Source organism: Triturus cristatus, chromosome 9, assembly GCF_964204655.1.
Source record: "Triturus cristatus chromosome 9, aTriCri1.1, whole genome shotgun sequence".
NCBI classification, from domain to species: domain Eukaryota; kingdom Metazoa; phylum Chordata; class Amphibia; order Caudata; family Salamandridae; genus Triturus; species Triturus cristatus.
The window spans coordinates 180,153,332-180,180,081 of record NC_140592.1 but is presented as its reverse complement, the minus strand read 5'-3'; the positions used below and the strand labels follow the sequence as shown (position 1 = coordinate 180,180,081).

The following is a 26,750-nucleotide window of genomic DNA, read 5'->3' as shown; positions in this document are numbered from 1 at the left end:
CTTTAACTAATTTAGCAAAAGTGACTGTTTTACTCTCTGGCAATGTTAAATAAATAAACCTTTCAGAATCAACATTAGAGCCACATGTATTGAAACAGTTTTCACAACTATGTTCCCATTTATAAGAGACACCAAACATATTTTCAATTTGTACCCCTTCTTCTTCCAGTACCTGAAGAAAATACATCAAGAATTCCTGTGCGTCTTGCTGTACATTTTGAGAAAACTGTGTTCGTCCTGAACATACATCTAAAAGTTTTCTAATTTCAGTAGCACTTTCTATTTGAGTTTTATCATTACTCAGCTTTTCAAAAAGGAGACTCAACTCAGAACAGAATCTTTTTCTCTGATTTACTATTATCTGCTCTTGCAAACTTTCCAGATAAAATACAACATTCAGCACTACATTAGCGTAGCAGTTGACACCAGAGCTATTTTCAAAATGACAACCTACAACCTCTTCAACATTTTCCTTTTTCTTTTTGCTTGCAATTACATCACTCCTTTTTTTTTTCTCCTCTCTACATCCTCATTACAGATATTCTCAATTCTCCTTTTTCGAGAAACAACACGTTTCTCCAACACAGGATACTGACCTAAATGAGGAGCATAGGTTCTTCTTAATCTATTATACTCCTTTACACAATTTGCATCAGCACTAACTTTTGAATTATCAAAGTCTATCATAAATAAACCAGATAATGTTTTCACTCGTGAAAAAGCAACATAAGCCATACCTTCTTTGAACACAGTTGAACCAATGTTTACAAAAGCACAATCTACAATCAATCCTTGAGACTTGTGAATAGTTACAGCATATGCTAGAGAAAACGTAAACTGTTTCCTTCGTACATATAAGTCTTTCACAAGCATGAAACGAACTGTACAACGACAAATGTCTATAACTTCTTCTATCTGATCAAATTTTATTTTTAAACATTCAATTCCATCTTTTTTCTGGAAATTAATAAAACCCACAACTCTTCCCATAGCTCCATTCACTAAACCTTTTTCAACATCCAAATTTCTCCTTAAAAATACTCTACAGTTCATGCAAACATATAGATTTTTTTCTAATCCAGCAGTTTTGGAAATGTTCTTCTCTAGTGAATCAAATTTATTTTTCAGTTTGCCTGTTAATGTAATAGTAATTCTTTCATGCTGAATTTTGTCCACTGCTTCCAATTTCCTAATCTCTTCCTTTTCCAATTTCAAAAGTTCCTCATTGAATATTGAGCATTCACGTAGAGTTGGCATTAAGCTGTTGACACTTTTCTTTTCTGCAATGTTCTTGTATATTTTCTCTGCAACTATTTCTTCCTTTGGGAATAAATTATGTAGCAACCGACTCTGTAATGCTTTCGTGCCAGCTTCAGTGAGTAGTCCAATTCTGATATCTTTCAGAATACTTCCATATTCTTCATCGTTTGCTTGCCTCATATTAGTAGTAAGTTCCTTGTACTCAAAGAAGGACCAAATATTTGCATTACCAATGCTTCCCAATGACTTCTTTGTGTCTTCATGTGTCACAGTATTAAACACTGGTTGTCCTTTAACTGGAGTAAGCTGTAGAAGATCCCCAAAAACTATGACATGTTTTCCACCAAATAACACGTCATAGTCTGTCCTTAGAGTTTGCTGCATTCTTAAATGCACAAAGGCAAGCATTAAGTTTGATACCATGCTCACCTCATCAATAATGAGAACTTGCATCTTCTTCAATACTCTTGAAACTTCCAAGCATGCTTCTCCAGTTAGCTTGTGGTATTGTATTTTGTTCTCATGCTCCACTGGTAACATTAGCAAACGATGTAAGGTGATTCCTTTTATGTTATATGCTGCTAACCCAGTTGGAGCAGTAACCACACAAGACAAAGTTGAATCCGTTTTTTGCTGTAGGTAGCTTCTGATGACTTTTATTAAGAAACTTTTTCCAGTTCCAGCTTGTCCGCTTACATACATCCTGATTGGTTGAAATGATGTGCATGAGCACTCTTTTTATTCATGTAGTAATCCGTGATCAATTTTGTTTCTGATCTCTTCATAAATGTGTTGCTGCTCTTCATTCAGTTGTCTTTCCAAATTTGGTAAGTCTATAAATTCTTATTGAGCTTGATTCATAGCCGTTTCCACTTCAGTCATAGCTATTGCAGCTTCATTTTCAACGATTGGTTGTCCTAGGGGATCTTGACTGAGTGTTCCAGAACTTTGGCTGTCTTGAGAACTGTCTCTAACTACTTCAGCTGCAATTGTAGTTTCCTGTTCAATTTCTTCATTTAACATTTGCACATAATTTGTGAAAGTACTGCATTCTATGCTGTGTTTGCAAGCATTAAAGGAATCTTCATAGCTTTGAAATTCTCCCAGTAGTTCGTCCTCTGAACGCCATGGTTTAAACAGCTGTAAAAGAGCCAAGTAGTAAAATTCCTTTTTGTCAGTAGTTTCGCAACTGAGCTTCCTGTGATTAATCAAACTTCCTTTTGTTTGCTTCACCAAACATCCTTCCTCACCAATGACTTTATATTTTCCATTGTTGATGTCTTCTGTGGCTTTCCGTGAATAAATGTAGTTCTGCAGCACTTCATAGAGACACATGTTCTCTAGATGAAGACTTCTCTTTGGGTAATATGTGTCCAACATGTTTGATTTCAAAATATCTGTACTTTCTGGGTCATTCTCGGCCAAATATTCAATTTCTCCAACAGATTTCAGTACCCGATTTCTCATTGCTGCAAGGCCTAAACTTGCCCAAATTATTCTTCTTGATTTCGAGTAGAGACTTGCAGAAGATAACCTATCTGAACATTCGTAGGATCCAATTTCTCGATGCGATAACATCTTTAAACTGAAACTGTACAGCTTCTTACTGACAGTCTTCTCGTGAGAAATCTCTTCCCACATTTCTTTCAATTCAGTTTTTTCTGATTTAGTAATGTAAGACGTTACATATCGAGCAACAGCAATGGAATTGTCAGCTACATACTGAATATCCATGTTAGCATTCCACATGGATAAAATGACTGAGTTGTAGTCATTTATATTTTTTGATTCTTCTTTTCTTTTTAGGTTGTAGGTATTCTTAGGTGATTTTCTTGTAATAGTATGTCTCACAGCTGACATAAAACTGTTTACTCTTCCTTTTGAAAGAACAGGTCTAGGAAATCCAAATCGACATTTAGTGTAGAATTTATCTTTGCTCTTGTATTTCCGTCGACAGTATTTTCCACACCGATGACTTTGGAAACGTAAAACTTGCTCCTTTAACTTTTTCTCTTCTGTGCTTTTTGGTATAGCACATGTTGCATATTCTTCAATGAAAGATAACACTGCTTCATCAGTATCTGTTCCAAACTTTGGGGCATCCTTGATCCACAACAGCATATGAATATGAGGAGCACCTCTTGCCTGGTACTCTTTTCTCTAAAAGAAATCCACTACTTCTCCAAGAGGTGGATTTTTTTTATTGCAGATGAAGGACATCATAGCCTCAAATCTATGATTGAAATATCTGCAAACATTAACCGGATCCAATGAGCACAGTTCTCCTGCTGTCTTGTATTCGATGTTTTTAATGTTTGAATTTGCCTCTCGTAGAAAATCCAGTAAATCATCCCAAGCGTACTCAGCACAGCTTAGGGTAAGGAACCATGTTGGTGTTCCTAAATTCCGTAACATGCATTTTAATTCACCATGGCGTCGGTACCAATATTCATTTGTCCCACGCTGACAAGCCATCAGATTGATTAGTTGTGTTTCCAAATGATCATCTCGGTGCTGCACTTTCCCCATAAAATCCTTAGCAGACACATTTTGTAAATGTACTCCACTTTTTAAAATGTGATTTACTGCATAAGATAATGCAGACAAGTCGCTTTCAAATAAAAGATGGAACAAATAAGGAATACTTTGTCGAAATCTTGGATCTTCTGCATATAGTCTTGTAGTCCGATACTCAGAAGCTGGAATCTGTTCTTGACGTTCATCGTATCGTCCACCTTTTCCTATAGGAAACAGCTGGGGAAAACATCGAGCTTCCAAGCTCTCCTCCCATACACTCACGGGAGTTCCTTTTGCTTTCTTCATCTGAAACAGATCAATAGTGTCTCCCATAACTTCTTTTGAATGAAGAGGATGTATGCTAAAATGTTCATAAATTTCTTATTCCTTTGACTTGTCCACTTTTTCAATTTGTCCAGTTGGTGTTTCTGCGTCTTCTTGTAAATCTTCTTCTTCTTCTTCTATATAAATTGATTCATACCATTTGGTATTCCTTTTCAAATACAAATTTGCTCTTTGTACTTTCCGTACATCTACCAGCTCCTGCCAAATCTTCTTATTCTTTGTAGGTACACCATTAACCAGAATAACTAATGGTTCAGTTTCCAAAGTATCTGCATCAATAGTTTCCATATTTTTTTTCAAATCCAAGGGCAAATACACCACTCTACCTTTTAAACCTCTCAGTAAATCTGAAGGAGGTAATTTACCAGTTTTGGGCTCCATACGTACTATGGTCTGGAACGGATGAACACATTGAATAAGTATAGACTCATATGTATTTAATTCAGAAAGTTCGGCAGGAATAGCATCCAATTCTAAATTATTATGTACAGATCTGGTCGGCATTCTATTTTCTTCTAACTTGTTGTAACAGTATTTACAAATACGCTGTTGTTCACCCAATTCAAAACAATTTTCAAGAAATATATATGTGGCAAAATCCTTCCACTTATAATTATCTTCATTTTCACTTTTTCTGTAGAGATCAACATTCCTGGTTTGTTTTTTATAATGAGTTCTGCGGCAACAAATACAAGTTATATTTGGTCTTTCATTAGAGATTATTGCAAATTTTGTTATGTGATCATTAAATTTCTTACTTACAGAGGGTTCTACATTCTCTTTCACTTCTTCCTCATTTACTGTGTCCTTTTCTGCACTTTCTTGTTCTGGACCAAAGTAACAAAACTGAATTTCATCAGTAACCTTCTCTACATCTGATACCGATCCACGGAACAGAGCCCTATTCAATTCATCTAACTTTATTGCTGGACTTTTAGCAAAATACAATCGTCTCACAAACTTTCTCATTTCAGTATGATGAACAGCCAGCATCCTAAAATGATGAAAAACACTTTTACACACTTTTCTAGATAGACAAGCCAGAGAATGTCCCTGCAAACCAGTATTCTCTCTCACTCTGCATGGATCTAGACTTTGAAGCACCTTAATCTTCTGTTTAACACTTTTTTTAGTATATTCTCTTAGAAACTCACGAAATTTATCAATAGATTCCTGACGCACAGTGCAAATACTACTACAATTCCAAGTATACACTGGGGCTTTAGGACGTCTCCCCATAGCCTCATCCGCCATCACTTTTTCCTCATCTCTTGGAACCATTTTCTCCTTCTCCATTATACAACCACCTCTGGTGTCAACTGCATGCAGCAAACTATTACTTTGAAGATAACTCTCTTCATTAAAAAAAGGTTCACTACTTGAACTATGCATCCATTCTCCTAAAAACACTTTACAAAAGTTTGTTCTTTTCACTAGTCTTTTCCTTTTGCTTTGTGATTTCAGTACATTGACCATTTTATCTAATTTACGCATCCTGTTCAAAATTAAAATGAATAGTTTCCTTTTTAATTCTAAAGCCTTTGCTGCAATTTCTTTTTTTCTCTTATAAAATTTAGCTTTTTTCTTATATTTCTTCACATCCTTTATCAAATTGGACATAACTCTTCTCTGAAACATTTTTCTACGAATCTCTTTAAACGCTGTTTTTCTTTTTAAGTTAATCTTTATTGTTTCTGAAGGTATATTTGCATTAACTATATGCTCAATTTTTTCCTGTTGTTTTCTATTTAAAACATTCTTTCCAGTACAGACATTTTGTACATTTTTCCTTTTTTTGAAGATATTGTTTAAAAAATCTTTTGTCTGCTTACCAGAAGACTTTCTCTTTTTCCCAACATGAGCATCTCCAACTAACTTAGGTCCTCCAGTTGTCTTCAAATATAGATTTTTTTTGTGGTTTTTCCTTAGTCTGGATCTTGTAGGCATCTTAAATTTTGTTCACTGCTCTTCAGCAATATCTGAAAAAAACTAAAAAAAAATTCCTTTATTTTATTTAAATATATTACTATATTTTTTATGATCTTTTCAAATCTTAAAATACTATGTACCCCTTTCCTTCAAGTGAAAATCACAATAACACCATCACAAATTAAATATCTAAAAACTATTCCTGTGTGCACACAGAGTCATGGTTTGATATTATGCAGAAAAAGAAATTTCTTTGCCAATTTGAAAGCACACTTACTACTCTTTTTTTGGCAAGTGATAAGTACTTTTACAGTCTGACACATTTTCAATCCACTTTTCAGATTCTGAAAACAGCACATGTCCAAACAGCTTTTTGAGACCTGGAACATGTGTAACCTGGGTGACTGACTACACTCCAGCAAGGGAAACCAGCCTTAGTGATGCTGAAAGTATTTGCATTACTGACTGCAACCTCAAACCCCACTCGGTTGTGAATACTATGCATGATTCTACAGGATAAGCAGCTGGGTGTGTGCTAAGAGTCTGCTTCTGCAGAAAAATAGCTGCCCCTTTTCCTACTAATGCAAATGTAAAATTACCAGAGTAATACGCAATAAATCTCTGTCTATAATTCCTCTTTGCACACAGAGTCATGGTTTGATATTAGTCAGAAAACGAAATTTCTTTGCCAATTTGAAAGCACACTTACTACTCTTTTTTTGGCAAGTGATAAGTACTTTTACAGTCTGACACATTTTGAATCCACTTTTCAGATTCTGAAAACAGCACATGTCCAAACAGCTTTTTGAGACCAGGAACATGTGTAACCTGGGTGACTGACTACACTCCAGCAAGGGCAACCAGCCTTAGTGATGCTGAATGTATTTGTATTACTCACTGCAACCTCAAACCCTAAAAGTATTCCTCATTTATACCAGTACACCTTAATTTGTGGTGAAAACAGAGTGCATAACATTTTACATGTTCCTCACATTTAAATTTCTCCCAAAACACAAAATGATAAACACAACTTCAACAAAAGGAATTCCAATTCTATTATTCATTTCTTAATTTACCACATACATCCCCTCTCAAACTCATAACTCACCTTTAAAATTAGTTAGTTGTGAAAGAAATGTGGCACTCAAACAGCAGATTATCAGAGCCAGGATCTCTGTTCTGTACACCTCTCTCCTCTCAGCAAAACCAGATAATGGCAATGTTTCCCTCTCTTTTTCCACACATATACATGTTAATTTCAAATCTCAGTGCTTCCCCCTTTTTTTCAAATGTAATCACACATTTCTATTGGTTGAAAACCAACCCTTTTCCAAAAGTACCCTTCCCCCAACTTGACTTCTGCCTAGTACCCTTCCCCCAACTTGACTTTTGCCTGCTACCATAGCAACAGCTCATGGAACACTGCTGTGTGAAGTCAGGTCAGAAGTTCACCACACAATGTTTCATTTCCAAAGAGCAAGAGTGCTTGACTTTTCTAACCTAACAGCAAATCCATAGTAATGTTCTTTGGTAACACATTTTTCTGTACCAATACAAAACATGCTTCTATAAATTGACACATACAGCCTAGTTTTTAGTGTAGAATGGTATGAAACAGCCAATGAGTTCTTTTTATTTTAAAAAAATATGTATACCTCCATTTCCAAACTGTCTTTCATTTCTTTTTCCCATTCTACTGAAATACACCTCCTGAGTGCATCCAGATCTCCTTTGAAGATGTTCACAGTGTGGATTGTAGGGCACAGCTATGTCTTCTGGAGTGAAAAGTATGCAGAGAAAACAGGTATGGTGAGAGACCTTGCTTTGCCAAATGTAGACATTAAATGGATTGGTCAGAGAGGGTTAAAGTGGCACCAATTGATGCCATTGGTGAAATCCTTCATGCAAATCCAACACCCTGACCTCATAATAGTGCACTGTGGTGGCAATGACCTAGGCACTTTGACTGGGGTAGGTCTGGAAATGCTTATGAAGGAGACCTTTGCACAACTGTTTTCACTTTTCCCTAAAACTGCCTTTGCGTATTCCAACATATGCCAAAGGCAAAAATGGAACTGGTCCAATCATTTCTGTCCGCAGATTGACAAAGCAAGAAAGCACGTCAACAAATCTGTTTCTGCTTTCCTCCGAGACTATGGTATGGGTTCCATTTACCACAACAACTTGCGTTACGACATGCAAGACATTTATAGAGGAGATGGTGTACACTTCACTGATGAAGGGAACAGAGTCTTCCTCTTGAACCTTAGACTCTGCATCGGTAATTACTTGTAGGTACCGAAAAACACTTCATAAACACAACGGCTCTTTTTAGAGCCCCCTAATATCTTAACACTTATATCTGAATTTTATTTCATTTTTTTTTTTCTACCGTACGCGTACGGTAAGCTTACCGTACGCGTACCCGCGATTTTTTACGGTAAGCTTACGGTAAGCGCACGGAGCGCGCTTACAGATATATATATTGATTTAAATGCTATTTTCTCAGGAACTACTGAACAGATTTACACCAGACCTACAAAAGGCACTTCCTTGACCTGCGGACTACCTCTCTGCCAAATTACAAGTAATTCTGTTCAGCCGTTCGGGCTGTAGCTGTGTCTAAAGGCCCTATGGAAAAATGCATGGGGAAAACGCGTTTTGGGACCCCCCTTTTTTCTCAGCCCCCGCGTGACGAAACCCCCCGAGACTTTCAGGGTAGGAGCGGAGCGTAGCGCCCCATTAGTTTTGAAAATTTCGCGAGGATTCGTCGACCGGCGCCAAAGTTATTCCAAATAGAATGTTGCGGTTTTCCTATGGAAACAGGGTCCTAACTATAACTACCTACTGGCGACCACCAGTAGGTAATATACACACATATATATACACACACAAACACACATATATATATACACACATATATATATATATACACACACATGTTGAATTTATCAGATTTATAAAATGTTTTGTAAACATAATGAATACAGTTACATAAAACACAAACAAGATTAAAAAGAAAGCCCATGACAATATAGCAATTAGCTTATGGACGTACAAGGTTTACTCATTTTAGTAAATTCACTGATTTTTGCATGCTTGCACATGGAAATCAATGATTTTAGTAAAAACCTCGTGTCCTACCACAACGCCTTGTGAATAAAGTGCATCAAATTTTTTCATCACAGAAAATATTCTTCCTATGCAGGAACATTTTCACAACACCCCACTGAAATACAAGTATGTTCTTGCCTCCTTCTAGATGTGTATTACCTCAGACCATTCCCCTGTGATCCAGACGTATTCACATGGTTGTAAACTGCAGCTTTCCATGTCAGGTGGCATCATGCTAGCATCACAGCGTACGCGATCATCCTCTCCTCCATCTTGATTCAAACAAAGCACTTTCCGATGCCGGGAGCCAACTCCACAGGTTTTAGTGCACTGCAAAAAACATCAACAAAACATTTGTTCATGGGAACTATGAGGCCATTTAGAACAGTTGCTTACTTCTCATTCTACCTATCCACGATCCACCGTCCACTTCTTACACCTTCTTTGTGACCCTTCTGGTTTGTACACAAGAACCACACATAGAAGAAGGACTACTCTCGGCACTTCTGCTTTCTCTGCAAAGGGCCTCTTTAGTGGAAGCAAGCAGCGCTCACAAATACTGACAGCTCTTTGGCTTAGAACTTTATTTAGGAACAATTAGTATGTGTGGCTAAGTCAATTATAGCACATCCCCCCAAGCATTACCCACCCATTAAGTCTCTAACACCCTGTCCCCCATAGCGCTCAAACTCTTTCAACATGTTTATCTGTTACCTTCTTAAATCCTACTCCTTAATCCTGAATCCCCACCAACTTCCTTTCCAGCCTGCCTGCTCTAGACTGCATCCTATATCCTGCTTGATACGTACTTTCCTTCTCCTAACCTTCCTTGCTCTCCCATGCCATACCTTCAGTTCTCTCTTTCTGCTTACTTCCAGTGACAAACAGTGCATTCATACATATCCCACTCACTCTCCTTCCATGCACGCCCAGGATGAGACATTGGGTTAATCGGTGTGTAGAGGTATTGAAAACTACCTCTAGAGCATGCATGTTACAGGAAAGATGCTGTGGATGAAAGTCCTTGATATCAAATGACATACACATCATCATTGTCTCTCCGAATGTCCCCATATGGAGAGGACAGTACAATCCGTTCCATATGGATCTCACTTTAAGAGAAGGATCACTCTCAATGCTTTTGCTTTTTGTGGAAACGTTTTTTTTTTTAAGCAAGCAGTGCTCACAATTACTGACAACGCTTAGCTGCACTCACCAAGTGTCCATAAACAATCTTGTAGTAATTCATTTTAATCTTTTCCTCATCATTAAATATTACCCAGTTCTTAAACCTCTAACACCCCTTAAACTCCCCAACATGTTTATCTGTTAACTTTTTAAATTATATTTCATATTCCTGAATTGACATCAACTTCCCTTACAGTCGGCCCACTCTAGATCCAGGTTGCTCCTATTCCCTTCTTGATGAGATCTTTCCCTATACTTCTCTTCATCTAGCATTGCCAGCTCTAGAACTACCATACCTTATGCTGTTGGGGGCATATATACTAACATTTCACAAAGGGCAGCAAGTAAAGTTCCTGCACTGTGTTGCATGAAAGGGAGATAGCATAAATACAAAATATCTAGTAAGATATGCCGCATTTCTGCTTCCTCATGGCACTGGCACACTGTGTGCCTCCTAGCACCAATGCAGGCATCTTAGCACCATGGAGCAAGGGTGTCTGAGTAACAGACAAGATTGTTTTTGTGCTGGAAGTATACCTTCCCACACAAAATAAAATCCTAAGAAGCTGTTTCCTATTTCTAACTTTGCTGCACAATGCAGCACATATAACAAGAGGAAGCTACAAGGAAAAAGGAAGATGTTTCTCACTAGTCCAGGTGCAACACCCTCATCTCGCCACTTCCCTGCCTGTCCAACCAGAGTCAGTATTTTTCGACATTGCAACATTAATGGGTGGTACATGAATATAGAAAAGTATAATTGAGGTAGTCTTAGTTAGTTAGTCAGATGGAGACAGAGATTTGCTGAATGCTGCAGAGCTCGGGATGCTGTCGGAGTGACGAGCGATTGCTGACGAAGAATTGAATGCAGAAACCTCTACTTAAACTTAATTAATTTAGAAGAAGATCACGGAAGAATCTCGAGGAGGAAGGGAGTGTCAGAGTGGGTGCTACGCAAGCGTCAGTGTTAGAGAGGTCATCTATCCTGTCCTGATTCCTGTCCTGAAGCCTTTGTCGCCTGATCTTTCCCAGGGGACCCTTTCCAGCTCCTTGGCCAGGGGGTTGGTTTTCACACCATTCTAGGTAAATATATTTTCGTGAATGTACAGATGTGCTTTTCTCTCTATCCTCTCCTTTCTGAGCAGCGCCATTGCAAAGTATGATACTTGCCTGATTGATTGATTAATTGAATCGTCCTTCCTGAGAGTGACGGAGACTGTACTTACTTTGAAATGGTTCACCTGAAATTAATTTAGGTAAAGCTTTTATAATTTTCCAGAGTCTGTGGTCATTTAATTGCAAAGAGAATACATTTATGTCATTTCACCATCAACTAGTTCAACTAATGGTCCATTGACCAGAGGAAATAACTTTTTGATCAGTGAAAGATTAGTTAGGAATGATAGGCAACTAATCTTGGAGTAAGAAACAACACAAACCTTGACTCCAGCGATTTTACAGGCCTGTGTGTGTATGTGTGTTTTATGGGCCCAGGTGAGTATATGGTATTGGAGTATCTGTTGCTGGTTCACCGCTGGATTAGTGTACATCATACTTTGATTCAGAGTTGTGTTGTCTTAATTTGTATTCACACCAGCCCCTAGTTTTGCATATATGCTTTGTATATAGCACTGGCGCGGTTTTAGCTCACTCACTCACTTTTCACTGTCCCGTTTCCAGTTCGGGCTGGACTGTTCCCATGAGGCACAGGGTCAGACTGATTTGCATATGGCCATGTCTGAACTGGGGTGGCAGAGTGGGCTAAAGAACGGTGATGGATTAAACCCAGATCAGATGACTGGGGGTGAGTGCTTGCAATGTTCAACACTCCGTCCATCATTTCCTTTGGTTTTTCTTTGTTTGCCTTAAGTTGGCAGGGTATGCTCAGACGTGAGTCCCTTGCTCACTTTGCCACTGGATTCAAGCAAGCCTGGCTGAAGACGGCTGAAATGCCAGAAAACGGTCCTAGGAAGCTTGTTTCCGGTCCAGGGAAGAAATGGCTTGGCAGTTCGGGCTGGACTGTTCCCATGAGGCACAGGGTCAGACTGATTTGCATATGGCCATGTCTGAACTGGGGTGGCAGAGTGGGCTAAAGAACGGTGATGGATTAAACCCAGATCAGATGACTGGGGGTGAGTGCTTGCAATGTTCAACACTCCGTCCATCATTTCCTTTGGTTTTGCTTTGTTTGCCATAAGTTGGCAGGGTATGCTCAGACGTGAGTCCCTTGCTCACTTTGCCACTGGATTCAAGCAAGCCTGGCTGAAGACGGCTGAAATGCCAGAAACCGGTCCTAGGAAGCATGTTTCCGGTCCAGGGAAGACATTGCTTGGCAGTTCGGGTTGGACTGTTCCCATGAGGCACAGGGTCAGACTGATTTGCATATGGCCATGTCTGAACTGGGGTGGCAGAGTGGGCTAAAGAACGGTGATGGATTAAACCCAGATCAGTTGACTGGGGGTGAGTGCTTGCAATGTGCAACACTCCGTCCATCATTTCCTTTGGTTTTTGCCGTTTCCATTGAAGCACCTTTTTGCAATATAATGTCTTTGGGGATGCAATGTGTTTATTTATGCTCAATTATACTTGTATATATTAATATTTCTTTGAGATGCGTCATCGCAAATAAATTGGATTTGGTTCTTTGCAAAACCAATCAATTGATGGTTTTTTAGATTTCACCGAGGAAGTTGAGGTCTACACTTCCCCCGGGGGGACAAGTGTTTTGTTTTATTTTCAAATAGATGGCATAGTTGAACCTACATCTATGACATGCTCGTGCGTCTGTTGTAAATGTTAATTAGCATAATCGGTGCTGGTAGGTTACATTATAACAAGCCCCTCTATATCGGGGGGGGGAATGACAGTTCTCATTTCTTTGAGATATTCACCCACATTAAAAGGCCTCATGGGGGTATATCTGCAACTTGCTGGAACAATAACACTTTTGTAGCCATTCCTATAAACATTTTCCACTGCCCATGTCTCTTGAAAGAGACAGACCCCCATGATCATCTATAAATTTCCCCCACTTGTTGGCCCTAGTTTTGTCTTAATCCCAGTCACATTCCAAATAAGTTAAAATACTGGTAAATGGTATTTCGCAGGTGGTTCAGGAGGTGTTACTGCAACAGACGAATGGGCAGAGCGAGAAAATATAGTAGAGTTAGAAAAAGCTGCTACTTTTCTTTAGCCGTCGTTTTGCTCTTTTTCGAAGCACATACTCGTGCTTGTGGCGGCATCCACCTTGCGAGAGTGCGCAGGGTGGAGCCACAAGCACGAGTATGTGCTTCCAAAAAAGAGCAGACTGCGTGTGCACCACTCTCGGGCTCACCTCCTGTTCCCCCTCTCTCTCTCTCACGCGTGCTCCCGGGACAGTACTGACGCAAACTACAAGCAGAACTTGGATTCATGTCTCACTCCCGGGCTCTTTCTCGGGCTCTCTCTCTCCTCTCGTGTTCTCTCTCTCTCTCTTTCTCTCGGTCTCTCCCGCTCTCTCTTTCTCTCACTTGCTCTCTCTCTACCCCTCTCACTTTTTTTCTTGGCCGGTGCATGCCTTAACTCTTTCCACCCAATGCGTTGCCTTTTCTGCGAGACTATGCTGTCCCCACTCCACCCTTTATCCTTTGTCTTGTTTTTTAGGTCTCGCCTACGCAGCGCGCATGAGCTACGTAGGAGGACCTTTAGCAGTCGCTCTGGTCATTTTCAAGCACACACTCGTGCATGTGGTGTGCCACAAGCATGAGTGCAGTGCTTGAAAATGAGCAGACTGCACGTGCACGCACGCACTACTCCCGGGCTCACTTCTCCCTGCCATTGTTATTTGACTCTTCCTTTCTCTCCGCCCCTTTCTCTACAGCCCAGTGAGTTCATAAAATAAAAAGATCCCAATGATTCAACCTCGAGTTGAATGTAAACTGCTTGTAAAAGGTTTTCCTAGTTGAGTGGAGCGTGATAAGAGCAATGCACTTGTAGTTAGAAAGGCACAAATAAGGCTGTTCCTGCTCCTAACACGGATTATTAAATCCCTTACATAATGCATGAGGAAAGGTAATCTCAAGCTAAAGATGTTTGGGGGACCTAGCTCAGTCTCCGACAGGCATAGACAGGCCCGCCTTTGACCCAGGCTTTGCCCATGAGCATCCTGCGATGTTGGGGTTAGGATGTGCTATATTGCGCTGGCTTCTCTTGCGCCCCTCCACCTCCTCTTCGGCGCAGTGCGGGATGGGACTTGGAGTCCCAAAAGGTCCACAAACAACAAAGTTGAAACACACATGATGACTTTAAGCAGTGCTATTGTTGGAGGTCCAGCATGTCCCTTTGGACACACCAGACTAGATCTGATGTTAAGCCTCCCTCTCGAAGGGGATGCCTTGAAAATTGATGTGGAGAAAAGATAAACCACTCATCATTTTTATCACCACTGTCATTATTTATAGGTGTAATATTTTGAAGCCTTAAACCATCATCATTCTCTCCCTACCAGTCTAAACACTCTCTTCTTTACCTAACCTAAACCTGTCTTTTCAGATCCACGGCTGCTGTTATGGCACCAATCCATAAGGCCCCCTTCAAGGGCGGCCTCTGCTAAAAATTCAGATAAATTGCAACCTTCCTATTCAGTAAATGTTATTCCTTCTTGCTCCAATGTACCCAGAGCTCCTATATTTACACTTGCAGGACAGACTTTTGCAAGAAAGAGTGTATAAAGATCGCCCATGACCAGTAGTCTAAGTGGGTGGAATCAGCAGGGGGAGGCATTCCCATACTTTTCCAATGTAATAGAATCTGTTCCCCTACTTTTTGTTTAAAAAATGTGCCCCAGTACTGCAGAAACAGCCACAGCTTTAGATAAGGCTTGGCCATTTGGGAGACGGGCGGGATGAGAAGAGTAGGAAAAGGACTCTGTCTCTTCCTTCTTGCCCAGAGAAGACAAAGACAGTGTCCACTTCTCCTGCTCTGCCCATGTCCGCGGAACCCCCTTTCTTTCTTCTTCTTCTTCTTTTTCCCTCCCTTTCTGTCTGTCTCACTCCTCCTCATTTGCTGAATGAAAACCGTGACTTTAAGAAATGGCTCTTACCCAGTGGCGGCTGGTGACATTTGAAAGTGGTGAGTGGAAAGTTATCGTGGAACTGCACTGAGGCGAGCGAGCGTAGCGAGCGAGCCCGAAAAACCTACCGGGGTTTAAAAAAAGATAAAGAGTGGATAAATGGAGCATTTTCAAGCAAATTTGAGAAAGCAGAAAGGTTGATAGAGCACCTGCGAAAGTGTTATGAAATCAATAGTAGAGATTTGACGTAGGTAGCCAGCGCTTGTTCAGTATAATCAGAGAACTTCACTTTTCAACCCCCAAAAACAGCACAAAATTTCAAAGTCCAACATTAATCAACCCCCAAAAATACAACGCACTGACTCACTTGTAAGCACTGTATTTTCCTTTACAATTGCCTTCTCAATATTTTGGCAACTGTGTACCTCCTTCACACACAGTTGCACAGAATCACAATCGCAACTTAAATAAGTGACCTTTGCTTTGATTGTTCAGCAGAGAGGCCAGGGGTTGGATGGCTAAGTTTTCTGAACACCTTTTTGACCCACTGACAGGCACTGTGAGAAATTGACACAGCCTTCAGCCTTTGCTCTAAAGCTCTCAAAGGTGGCCCATTAAAAATGCCTGAATGCAACTCAGTTCAAAGTATGCACTGTACAAGAAATATGCTACACAACAAAATACAGAAATACAGCATCCTGGAAATAGTGGGCACTCTTAAGGAATGCAAGATTAAGTAAAACATGTGAAACATAAACAAAAACTATATCACTGACATGGAATACCTTAATGTTTTATGCATTCATTGCTCAGAAATCAGTAATTTCCCAGTTGTGGATGGGTGGATTGGTGGTGGATGCATGCAATGTATTATAATGTTGTTCCATCTATAACAACAACATAGGGTGCATGCAGGGGCCACAGGACAACTGACCTCTTTCTAGGGTCACTAATAGATTTATCATCAGGGCCAGGATATCTCATGAGTGTCTCTAAGTTCATCTTTAGAAGCTATCACTTCCAATTGTCACTAAAGTGAACAATTCCAATGTTTTAAAGAAACACATTTTAAGTGCCTTTCTCATATTGCATACGGCGTTTGTTGCATAATTTACATGCCAAATACATTGATGACTTGGCTTGTGTTTTGACTCTTACAGCCAACCCTTACCCTTGGCTCGGCTCTTAATTTGATGGCTTCCCTACCTCTTGTCTAGGGGCCTAAGGTTATTGAATATTTACTGCTTACTGCCTCCTTTGCACTGCATACTCCTGCCTCACTGGGCTGCTCCTATGTGCCCGCCCGTTCAGACCTGCTGTAATATCGGCTTTTCGTAAATAGCCGCTGCTGCAATACTCCCAGGCCTGATCAGCAGGTGTAACAGTACACGACCCTCTGCCCCATGGAGCCGCGTTTTCTCAGCAGTACTCTCGGCCCTCCCCAGGATGTGTCCTATTGGAGCGGTATTTTGATCTTTCTCGACTAGCGCGGTATTCATTTTGGACAATTCCAATTGTGCTCAGCAGTATTTGCACCCCCCCCCAATCCGCCACTTCCTCCCTAATCAGAGGCGGTCACGTCAACAAAATTCCGAGGTCTGGTTACAGGCTTTTCCGTAGACCAGTACTTTAATCATATTCATGTTTCAGCCGCACTTCGAGGTCTAGCCAGGTGTCACTGTAAGCGCAACCCAGTGCTGTTAATGGCTGCGGTTATTCGGCACTTCCCAGACAGCATGTCTCCCTCTTCCGTTGGTAACTGGCTCGACTAAAGGACGATGACACATCTATCTAGTATCTTATTCTGCGGGCCAATTAAGAGAGAAAAGGCTGCCAGTCCAAGCACCCGGTTGGAAATTAAATATTAATTTAAAAAAAGGCTTTATAAAAAAACTCAACAAACATTAGCAAGCACAATGACATAAAACGGCACAGATAACACGATCAAACTCCAGAACAAAAACAATCAAGAGAGAACCCCACGAACAAAAAAGTCTCCAGAAACAAGAGACAAGAAATATTACACAAAAAACTTACCTCACAGCCGGTCCACGCCACCTCACAGACCTCTGCTGCCCTGGGCGCCTTGCCGCCTTCACGAACGGCACTGGAGGGGCCTGCCAACCCCTCTCAGCCAATCCTGGCGCTGCCAGCAGCGCCAGGATTGGCTGAGGGCACAGCTTACGCTACGCCCGCCGCCTGCCCATTAGGAGACCGAGGGGCTCCTAATGGGCATGCGCAAGCCAGTGCAAACACAAGTGCGCATGACTGGGCACGGGTGAAAATTCGCTCACCTTCCCCACTCATGCACACTTGTGCTGCTGCCTGTTGCCCCTGGTCTGACAATCATGTCAGTCAACATGACGCCAGACCGCCCACCCCCTTCAGACTCTGAAGGGGGTGGGCGGTCCGACGTCATGCTGACTGACATGATTGTCAGTTGGTTCTCCCTCGGCGTCTTTGAACTTAAGTAAACTGATTCCGTTTACTTACGTTTAGAAACGCTGAGGGAGCTACGGGCGGGGTGGCTACGCCCCAACGCCCCCAATGGACGCACCGCCACTGCTCTTACCCTCTCTTTGCTATTCTTTCCTTCATTTGTTCCCCTGTGAAATGGATCCAAAAGAGAAAGAAAAACCTTTGCTGGAAACATCGTCTTTTTTTGACATTTTTCTATTCCAAAGGTTAGTCTTCGGACAGAGAGAAAAAAAGGTTCAAAATAAGAAAAATAACTAAATAAAACAAGACAGAGTGGTCGCAATGTGGCTAGATTGGTTTTAGTCACACCCAAAACACATTAGCGCCACTTTACAGAGTTTGCCAGTAAAGCGCTTCTTTCATTTTCTTGTCTTATTTTAAACAGCATTTTTCCCGGGGTGAGGAAGTGCACCATTCCTGGAGGTACTGCAATACCTGGTGCGTGGAGTGGAAAACATTTAATGTGATCCTTATCAGTTGTTTCCCTCATTTTAGTTTATAAAATGTGTACTGGTGCATTGTGTTCAGGGATGTGGTCTTTTTGAACCATACTGCTTATGTTTTGTAAGGATATAAGCAATGGACATTGAAACGGGTCCCTTCAGGGACCCGTAGTCATGTCCTTAACTTTTCAGGCACAAGCTTGATTTCTGAATAATGAGTTTAAAAAAGAGGTAAGGTAACCATCTTGTTCCTGCTTACATTTCATATGCTTTACTGAATCTTGCATTCCCTATAAGTGTTTGCTTTTTCAAGGATGTTATTCCTTTTTCGTCCCAGGCAGCATATTACTCTTGCTTAGTGCATAATTTGAATCGTGTCGCATCCAGGTGTTTATAACAGGGCACAATTGGGTTGTAGCTGAAGTATGGTATTCAGTGCAGGAGAAGATGTGGCACTATGGCCAGAGCTGCCGAATGGAACTGGGGAACCAGGTTCAGCCTTCATCACCAGACCACTCTCCTGAGGGACTACATTCCTATGCTAGACTTTGGAAGGCCCTTCTAGACCTTAGAATCCCTGGTGTCTTAGCACGAGCAGGTGGGCCCTAGCGGTGGCAAGTGTGGGTTAACTTTGAAGGCCTGTTCACCACGATCCATACTGAAGTTCACCTCCAGTCTTGCGGGCAGGCCTACGAAGCAGCACACTCTAGAGCGACAGTGTCTCTGTCACTGAGGTCACAGGACCCTTGACGCCAGTCAGCCTCACCCACTGGTACCACAATTCGCCTTGTTTCAGCAGTAGTACTGCAACTCACCAGGGATCGGCAATACAGGATTTGCACACACAACAAACTAAGTTTGCAAACTTCACAGTCTCTCTGCTTCATGCACAAGCACCTTTAACATGTGCTGCCTGCTTTGGGGGCACTGGAATTATGCAGCAATGAAGGACAAAATCATGTTGCAGTGTTGATTAAATTATGGAGCAAAAAAAGGCTGCAGCGTAATGTGGTACATTTTCTGATACTTCATTGTTTTAGCATTTTTACACATACTAACAGTCTCTGCAAAGATGTTGCCTCATTAGTACCAGTGTAATATGCAAATGAAGCGGTGAGAAAGGTGACTAGTCAACCTTTTCAGAGGGCCCTCCACTTCACAGGAACACAAGGCACATTTTTTAGTATCTTATGATCAGTTTGAGCTTCAATTTTTTAGTTAAAATTGTCAGATTATGCAGCAGATGATCTATTGTATGGCAAATATAGCAGAGCCATAATTATGTGGAAGACATTTGCAAACTAGAATATTTGCCATTCATATTTGTACTGCTCTGGTGGAAAAAGGGAGAAGAAGTTCTGATGACAGAAACTGCATGGCTCTGAGACAAATGGCACGTGATTCCACTTTTAAGCATATTTGGGACATTATGTGATTAGAAACTTATCCCACTTTGTGTATGTATTTTAATGTCAATAACTCATATCAAACCTTAAATAAACATGTGTATAAATTGGTTGAATTAAATAACGTGATAAGCTGTAACTGGTCAGTGAATCGTCAAACAAATACAAAAAATTGGGATGTTTTGCTCTTTCTGGCCACACATCTGACTCCGTCCTCAGGTTATTCCCACCCTCTGAATCCCCGCCCACAAGTCCCCTATTCCCCCCTCTCCAACAACTGCCTACGACATTCAGATCCTTTACTGACTGATGACCAAAGTGTCCGTGTGTCTGGTATCGATTGTCCGGATCCAGGGACGTGGCTTGGTCAGTATGATTGGGGGCAGGTCCGGCTTTGGGGAGGTGCAATCGGTGCCACCGCACCTGACGCTGATTTGGGGTGGGGGCGTAATTTTTACACAAGTAATATTATCATTTTAAAACCACCAACCTGCTGGCGAGTTCCTGGCCTCCAGCAATTTTTGTAGGCATCAATTAAAACGTCAAGATAACTCTGGTGATTTATCATATTCCTGGAAAGAGACCGGATGTAGTGCATTGGGTTAAAATGCCTGCTGCTAAGAACGTGTACCATGCAGATAAAGTGCATGTGATGTAAATAGGTCAGTGGGTTACTGCTTTTGTAAGAGAGCTCCTAGATTTCCCAACAATCACACTGGGACATTGACTTAAGGCACATTATATGAGAAGCATTCAACATTTTGGAAGGTCTTTAAAAAATAAGAGAGAGCATGTGTGTTTTTGTCAGTTTGGGCAAGTAAAGATTCCAGGTGTAATCCGAGAGATACTTCACATTACACGCACCCAACTATTTACTAAAGAATACATTTTTTAGAGGGGCATAACACCCCCACCAGTGCTACGCCCCTGCCCAGATCTGGTCTTTTCTAGAGAACAATAGTTCTGACGACCAAAGCAAATGTGGAGTGAAAAGGCTGGTTTAAAGATCACTTTGGTGTGTCTTCATTTGAATATGTGCAGCATTTTAATGTGTATTTAGCACGTGCACAGTGATACAGGTACATCTATGACAAAACGTTTTCAGGAGAAACCATGTTAATATTTGCCCACACGATGGCAGTGTTGATCCAAGGAGAAACCAATGTAAGCCAGAAATCAAGTTGACGAAATACAGGAGAGGAAAGCCAGCTTCCACGAACTCGTGCGCCAGTCATATCAATAATAGATGCCTCCGTGTTAAAACACAGCTAGGTTTCAAATGATTAACTTCCCGTGGCTGCCAACCCCAAATTAATCATCGAAGATGGGTAACATAATGTTTGTTTTATTTGTACATGCTCTGACCGTGTTCTTGTGCGCACATCAGCTAGAAACTACCGTGTTTTCTGTATTTCTTTCCGAGGACTCCTCTGGCTGACGTGCACTCGGGTTTTTACAGTTTTTCAGTGTTTAGGAGTTTTTCTACCTGAAAATCTGTTGTGTTACATAGTATTTCGGCTGTCCTACTAACCAGAGAGGTCAGAGCCTGGTAGTATAGCCGTTGTTGTATCACGATACAATACATGTTTCTAGACTTTGGGCGAGACTATTGGTGTGCCGGGGTCCTGGGTGTATTTAGCTCAACCCGGGGACGTGAGCTATTATGGTTTTCCCCTATCTGCGCTAGTGCGCCAATAAATAAGTGTGCGCATGTGTGAACGGCGTTAGAGCCGCCCGCGCGCCAACGCTCACAAAGCAATTCCTGTGTCCGTGTCACATCAATGCGGCCTGCGTTGCGCGCACCTGTTGCCTCATATTACCGGCCCAATCAGGTTACAGTGCACTCTGTAATTACCGCGAGTGCAGTGGTAAACATAACAGCCATTTGCTCTGCACAGATCCTCCTACGGATACATAACAATTGGCGACGAGTATGTCTGGACCCCTGGTGACACCAAGGTGGCGGCCGAGCACGTGTTCATTCGTGCGTGGTGCTCGTGCTGCCTCATCTCAATGTGGTTCGCCTGGGGATCATGGTGGAGGCTGCTGCTCCTCCTAGAGGCGTCTGGGACAGCTGCAAGGTGCAGAGGACACCAGCATTTGGGTGCCAGGACAGCTGTTAGACCAGTGCCCCCGGTAGGCCCTCCACACATTGAGTGGCAAACTAGAACCTAGGCAAGGTCCTCCTCAACGGCAGTTGCTCCCCTTTTGCAGCACGTAAGTGTGCACCATGGCCCATATCCCGGCAGTGGAACAGTTTGTAGTGGAAGGGGCCCCCTCGGCGTAGGCCCCTAGATGGAAGGAGTGGGTAGAGCGAGTGATTGTATTTTTTGAAGTAACCAAGGTGGACGAAACCCAGAAGAGTGCCATTCTGTTACAAGACCCATCTTACTCTAATTGCGGCCCTAAATGCCCATTTTGAACCAATGGCGAACCGGGATTATGAACGATTCATATTCAGGCAGGCAAGGTAGAAGCCCGATGAGTCCCTAGATATATTCCATGCAAGTTTAAAAGAACTGGCAGGAACTTGTGATTTTCAAGATGAGACCGAAGAAATAAGGGGCCAGATCATTCAGGGGTGGGCATCAGCAAAGCTAAGAGAAAGAATACTGGAGGAATCGGGAAAATCATTGGCGGACATACTCACCTTGGGGAGAACAAAAGAATTATCAAAAGCCAGGGCGGCACACATGGAGGCAGCTCTTCAAATGCCCATCAAGACAGAGCCAGTCAACGCAGTTGCCAGTATGGCCACTGGATCGGTGGCTCACACAAGAAGCCCCAGCACCACTGAATCGATGGCCCGCACACGGAGCGTTAGGGGCAAGTTGTGTGGGTACTGTGGAGGGCCGTGGCACCGTCCGTCGCATTGTCTGGCACAAGGGAAGAAGTGTACGGCCTGCGGGAAGTTTAATCACTTCATGAAGGTGTGCAGACCCAGCCGGGGGCGAGCAGGAAAGTCTCAAGTCAACATGATTCCTGAGGCTCAGGAACAAGAAAGTGACATGGACGACGATACCCAAGAAGAACACACCGTGCACTCAGTCTTCACGGTGGGGTCTGCAGCCGACACCCAGACGTGCCTCCCGCGATGCCAAATCCTGGTGGCTGGGCACCCAGCAGCAGCAATAATTGACACGGGTGCTACCATAAACATTATGTCCTGGGAAGCATACAGAGAGTTGCTGTCTCCCCCATTCATTGACACTGGCCAAGGTGAAGGTGTTTGCATATGGACAAACTAAGCCTCTACTCCTAAAAGGCAAGTTTAAAACCAGAATAACGTATGACCAGTGCGAAGTGGATGCTCAGGTGTTCGTGACTGAAGAAGGGCATTGCATGCTGCTGGGCTGCAAGTCAGCTGAAGCACTAGGAATCATCACGTTCGCGTTTGGTATCCATCAAGAGGGCGTGAGCCAGATATTAGAAGAATTTCAGCAAGTGTTCGACAGCATCGGATGCCTGTGTGACAAACAGATACACCTGCACATTGACCCTTTGGTGCAATCGGTGGCTCTTTGGCACAGGTGGGTCGCTTTTCACCTAAGACCGCTCGTCGAAAAGGAACTGTGCAAGCTGGAAAAAGCTGGAATCATCGAGAAGGTACACGGCCCGGCACCGTGGACGTCTCCTATAGTGGTCGCCAGAAAGCCAAAGCAGCCAGGAGAAGTCAGGATATGTGTAGATATGAGGATCCCGAATACTGCCATCAAGAGGGAGAAACACCTGACACTCACCACAGATGAGCTCACTGGGGAGCTCAGCTGAGCCAGTTGGTTTTCTAAACTTGACCTAAGAGCAGAGTATTCACCAGTTGGTCCTGGACGATCAGTTCCGATATATAACAACTTTCTCCACTCATGTCGGACTGAGACGCTACAAGCGTTTGAGTTTCAGATATTTTGATCCCCACCAATACACCCATGTCGCTGTTGATGCGGGACCCCCAAGGACTTGGGGCGGTGTTCCTCCAGAGATCAAAAGAGGAAGATGAGTGGGCTCCCGTGGCCTTTGCGAGCCGATCATTGACTGATACGGAACAAAGATATTTGCAGATCGAAAAAGAGGCCATCGCTATTCACTGGGGGTGCAGGCACTTCCATTTGTATGTTTACGGCAAGCCTTTTCTTGTCACTACTGACCACAAGCCGTTGATCCCACTTTTAAGGGGGACGGCATCAAAACCTCCACCGCGCATTGAAAAGTGGATGCTACAGTTGCAGGAATATAACTGTAAGATCGAATACCAGCCGGGAACCAGCAACCCAGCGGACTATCTCTCGCGCCATCCCAGAAAAGTAACTGCCAGTGAAATGGAAGAGGCCGAGGAGACAGAAGAATGCGTCCGGTACATCACAAATAGATTGCGCCTGTTACCTCCATCTCTGAGTGAGATATGCCAAGCTACGGCCCAAGATGAATGTCTGCAAAAAGCAGTGGAGGCAGTATGAAACAACCAGTGGCACCATTTCCGAGGCCAAGGAGTCACCTTCACTCAGGAAGCCCGAAGGATCCTCGAAAGCCTGTATCTTGTAAGGCATGAGTTAAGTGTTAACCCACATGGGTGTCCACTTAGGGGACACAGATTGGTCATTCCGTCTACCCTTTTGGACCGGGTGGTAGGACTTGCACATGCCAGTCATCAGGGTAGGGTGAAGACAAAGAGTCACTTGAGGACCAAAGAGTAGTTTCCCCTGATGGATGAGAAGGTAGACGCCACTGTACGATTGTGTCAGTAGTGCCAGGCCACTGGTGATCCGAATCCTCCAGCCCCCAAGAGTGTCAGCATGGATTGTGGAAGCCTTCCCGATGAGACACTCCATGGTAATCATTGACGACTACTCGAAGTACCCGGGAGTTGAAATCCTCTTGTCTCTGGGTGCTAGTGAGGTTATCATGAAACTGGAGAAAGTGCCAGTGACACATGGATTGTTCCAGGAGTTCAAGGTTGACCACAGGCTCCACTTTCAAGGGCAAGAGGTTGCACTATATTTGTCATCTCAAGGAATCAGTCACAGGAAGATAACTCCTAAATGGCCCCAGGCAATTGGGGAAGCTGAACGCTTTATGAGAAATCTGAATAAGGTGGTACGCATTGCTGTTGCTAATGGGGAATCTGTGGAGCAGTCCATCTATTCCTTTCTCAGAGACTACCGCCAAACCCGCATGCCACTACTGGGAGGACCTACTGGGAGGATGCTTGTCGATGGGAAGAATTGTGCGAGATTCAATTCCACATCACCCTCAGTGGATCCCGAAGGGAGTGGATGAGTCAGAGGTACAACGAAAGCAACAAAGTGCGAACAACCAAGTCAGTGCTCGCCGTCGAGCGAAGCACTCCCAGTTACAACTAGGAGACCTGTTGTTGGTCCAAGACAGGCACCGGGGCAGCAAGTTCAGACTCAGGTTTGAGAAAGACCCATGGCTTATCACTCAGATCCATTGGACCCAAATAACTACAATGAAGGGTCTGGAAGTGATCACCCGCAATGTATCTGCATTCAGAAAATTTCATGGAATCACGGAGATCAGTGTGAGCCCGTCCATCGAGACTGGAGGCGAATCAGACTGTGAAAATGGGTCTGAAGCGGAAGGTTCTCCTGACCGATCCGAGACTGCAAATCTAGACTCAACAGGGCTGGGCCGAGATTGAAGTGTCGTGAATACCCCTGCTGTCCAAGATCCAGGTGTTTGTGTCAGAGGAGGCGCCGGCCGATATGGGTTGCGGGGTAATCCAGAGCCGTCCCGCAGGCTGTGAGCCTTCCACTGCTAAAATGACTGATCCAGGGTTTGGTGTCATCAGAAACAGGTTTGATGTGCACTCTAGCTGAGTTATGGGTTAACAGTTTAATGATTGTTTTGTTCTGCCAGGGTACTGGGTGTATTTAGCTCAACCTGGGGACGTGAGCTATTATGGTTTTGCCCACGCTGCTCTAGTGCGCCAATAAATACGTGCGCACGAACGGTGTTAGAGCCGCCCGCGTGCCGACACTCAAAAAGCAATTCCTGTGTCCGTGTCAAATCAATGCGGCCTGCGTTGTGCGCACCTGCTGCCTCATATAATCAGCCCAATCAAGTTACCGTGCTCTCTGTAATTACCGCGAGTGCAGCGGTAAACATAACAGCCATTTGCTCTGCACAGATCCTCCTACGGATACATTATTTCCCATATATTAAAAAGGTGCATTTTGGGGGCAAAGGTCAAGCATTAAGCTGCCGAACCATAAGATATGCTGACTTCCATACTAAAATAATTTTTCATCAGTATTAGAAGAATTACAAGGATTGTGACTGCTAGTCATAGGTGAACGATTTGAAAACTCTACCCTTACTAGAATGTTTTTAGGTCCCTCCTAGCGACGCAGCTCATGCGCTGCTCGCCTTGGCGAGATCTATTGTTGTGGATTTGCGTCCGAAGGGGGACAGGAGATATGCATGCGCCCGGACAGCCGATGTGCACATGTATGGCTCGCACATCGCGTGCATGGCACTCGCTAGATGCTGCCCCTGCATTATCCACCAGGCCACTCCCCCCGTTATTCAGTGCGCTTTCTAGTGACCATATTAACGTGATGGCTTTGTTCCTTTGGAGCTCACATTCCTAGAGTGGCATCTAAAGAAACTGCCTATGATCGATTTATTCGTTTTTTAAAAACTCGCACTGCTACGTTCTCTTCGTTACTCGCGTGATTTGAATTATTGTAATACCGATATGTTCCACTCTTTTCATGGAGCTCTTTCAAGTGTAAATAGGAACATGGAAACAGCAATAACTGTCTAAATAAAAACTATAAATAGACACCCATTGTATGTGTGACTGTTTCAGCCGGTCCAGGTTTAATCCCAAACAGCTCTTTGCATACTAGGATATACAATTCATGTATTCATTTTTTAACGTGAAACTACAAGACCCAGAATGCACTCCTTCTTGTTACAAAGCCTGGAGTAAGTAGACTAACACCTCGCACTTAAAATGAGGCCACTAAACTATAACGGAGTCGGCCCCTAATACAGACA

At 42.8% G+C, this 26,750-nt stretch overlaps 1 protein-coding gene across 1 annotated transcript in view; it reads right to left on the bottom strand.

Annotated features, from left to right (window-relative positions):
• ADAMTS9 (ADAM metallopeptidase with thrombospondin type 1 motif 9) overlaps positions 1–26,750 on the bottom strand; it is an 876,266-nt gene that overhangs the window by 108,952 nt on the left and 740,564 nt on the right. Inside the window, exon 31 of the mRNA XM_085624697.1 lies at positions 9,325–9,495. Within this exon, the coding sequence (XP_085480823.1) occupies positions 9,325–9,495 (171 nt within the window). The remainder of the gene's footprint in view (positions 1–9,324; positions 9,496–26,750) is intronic.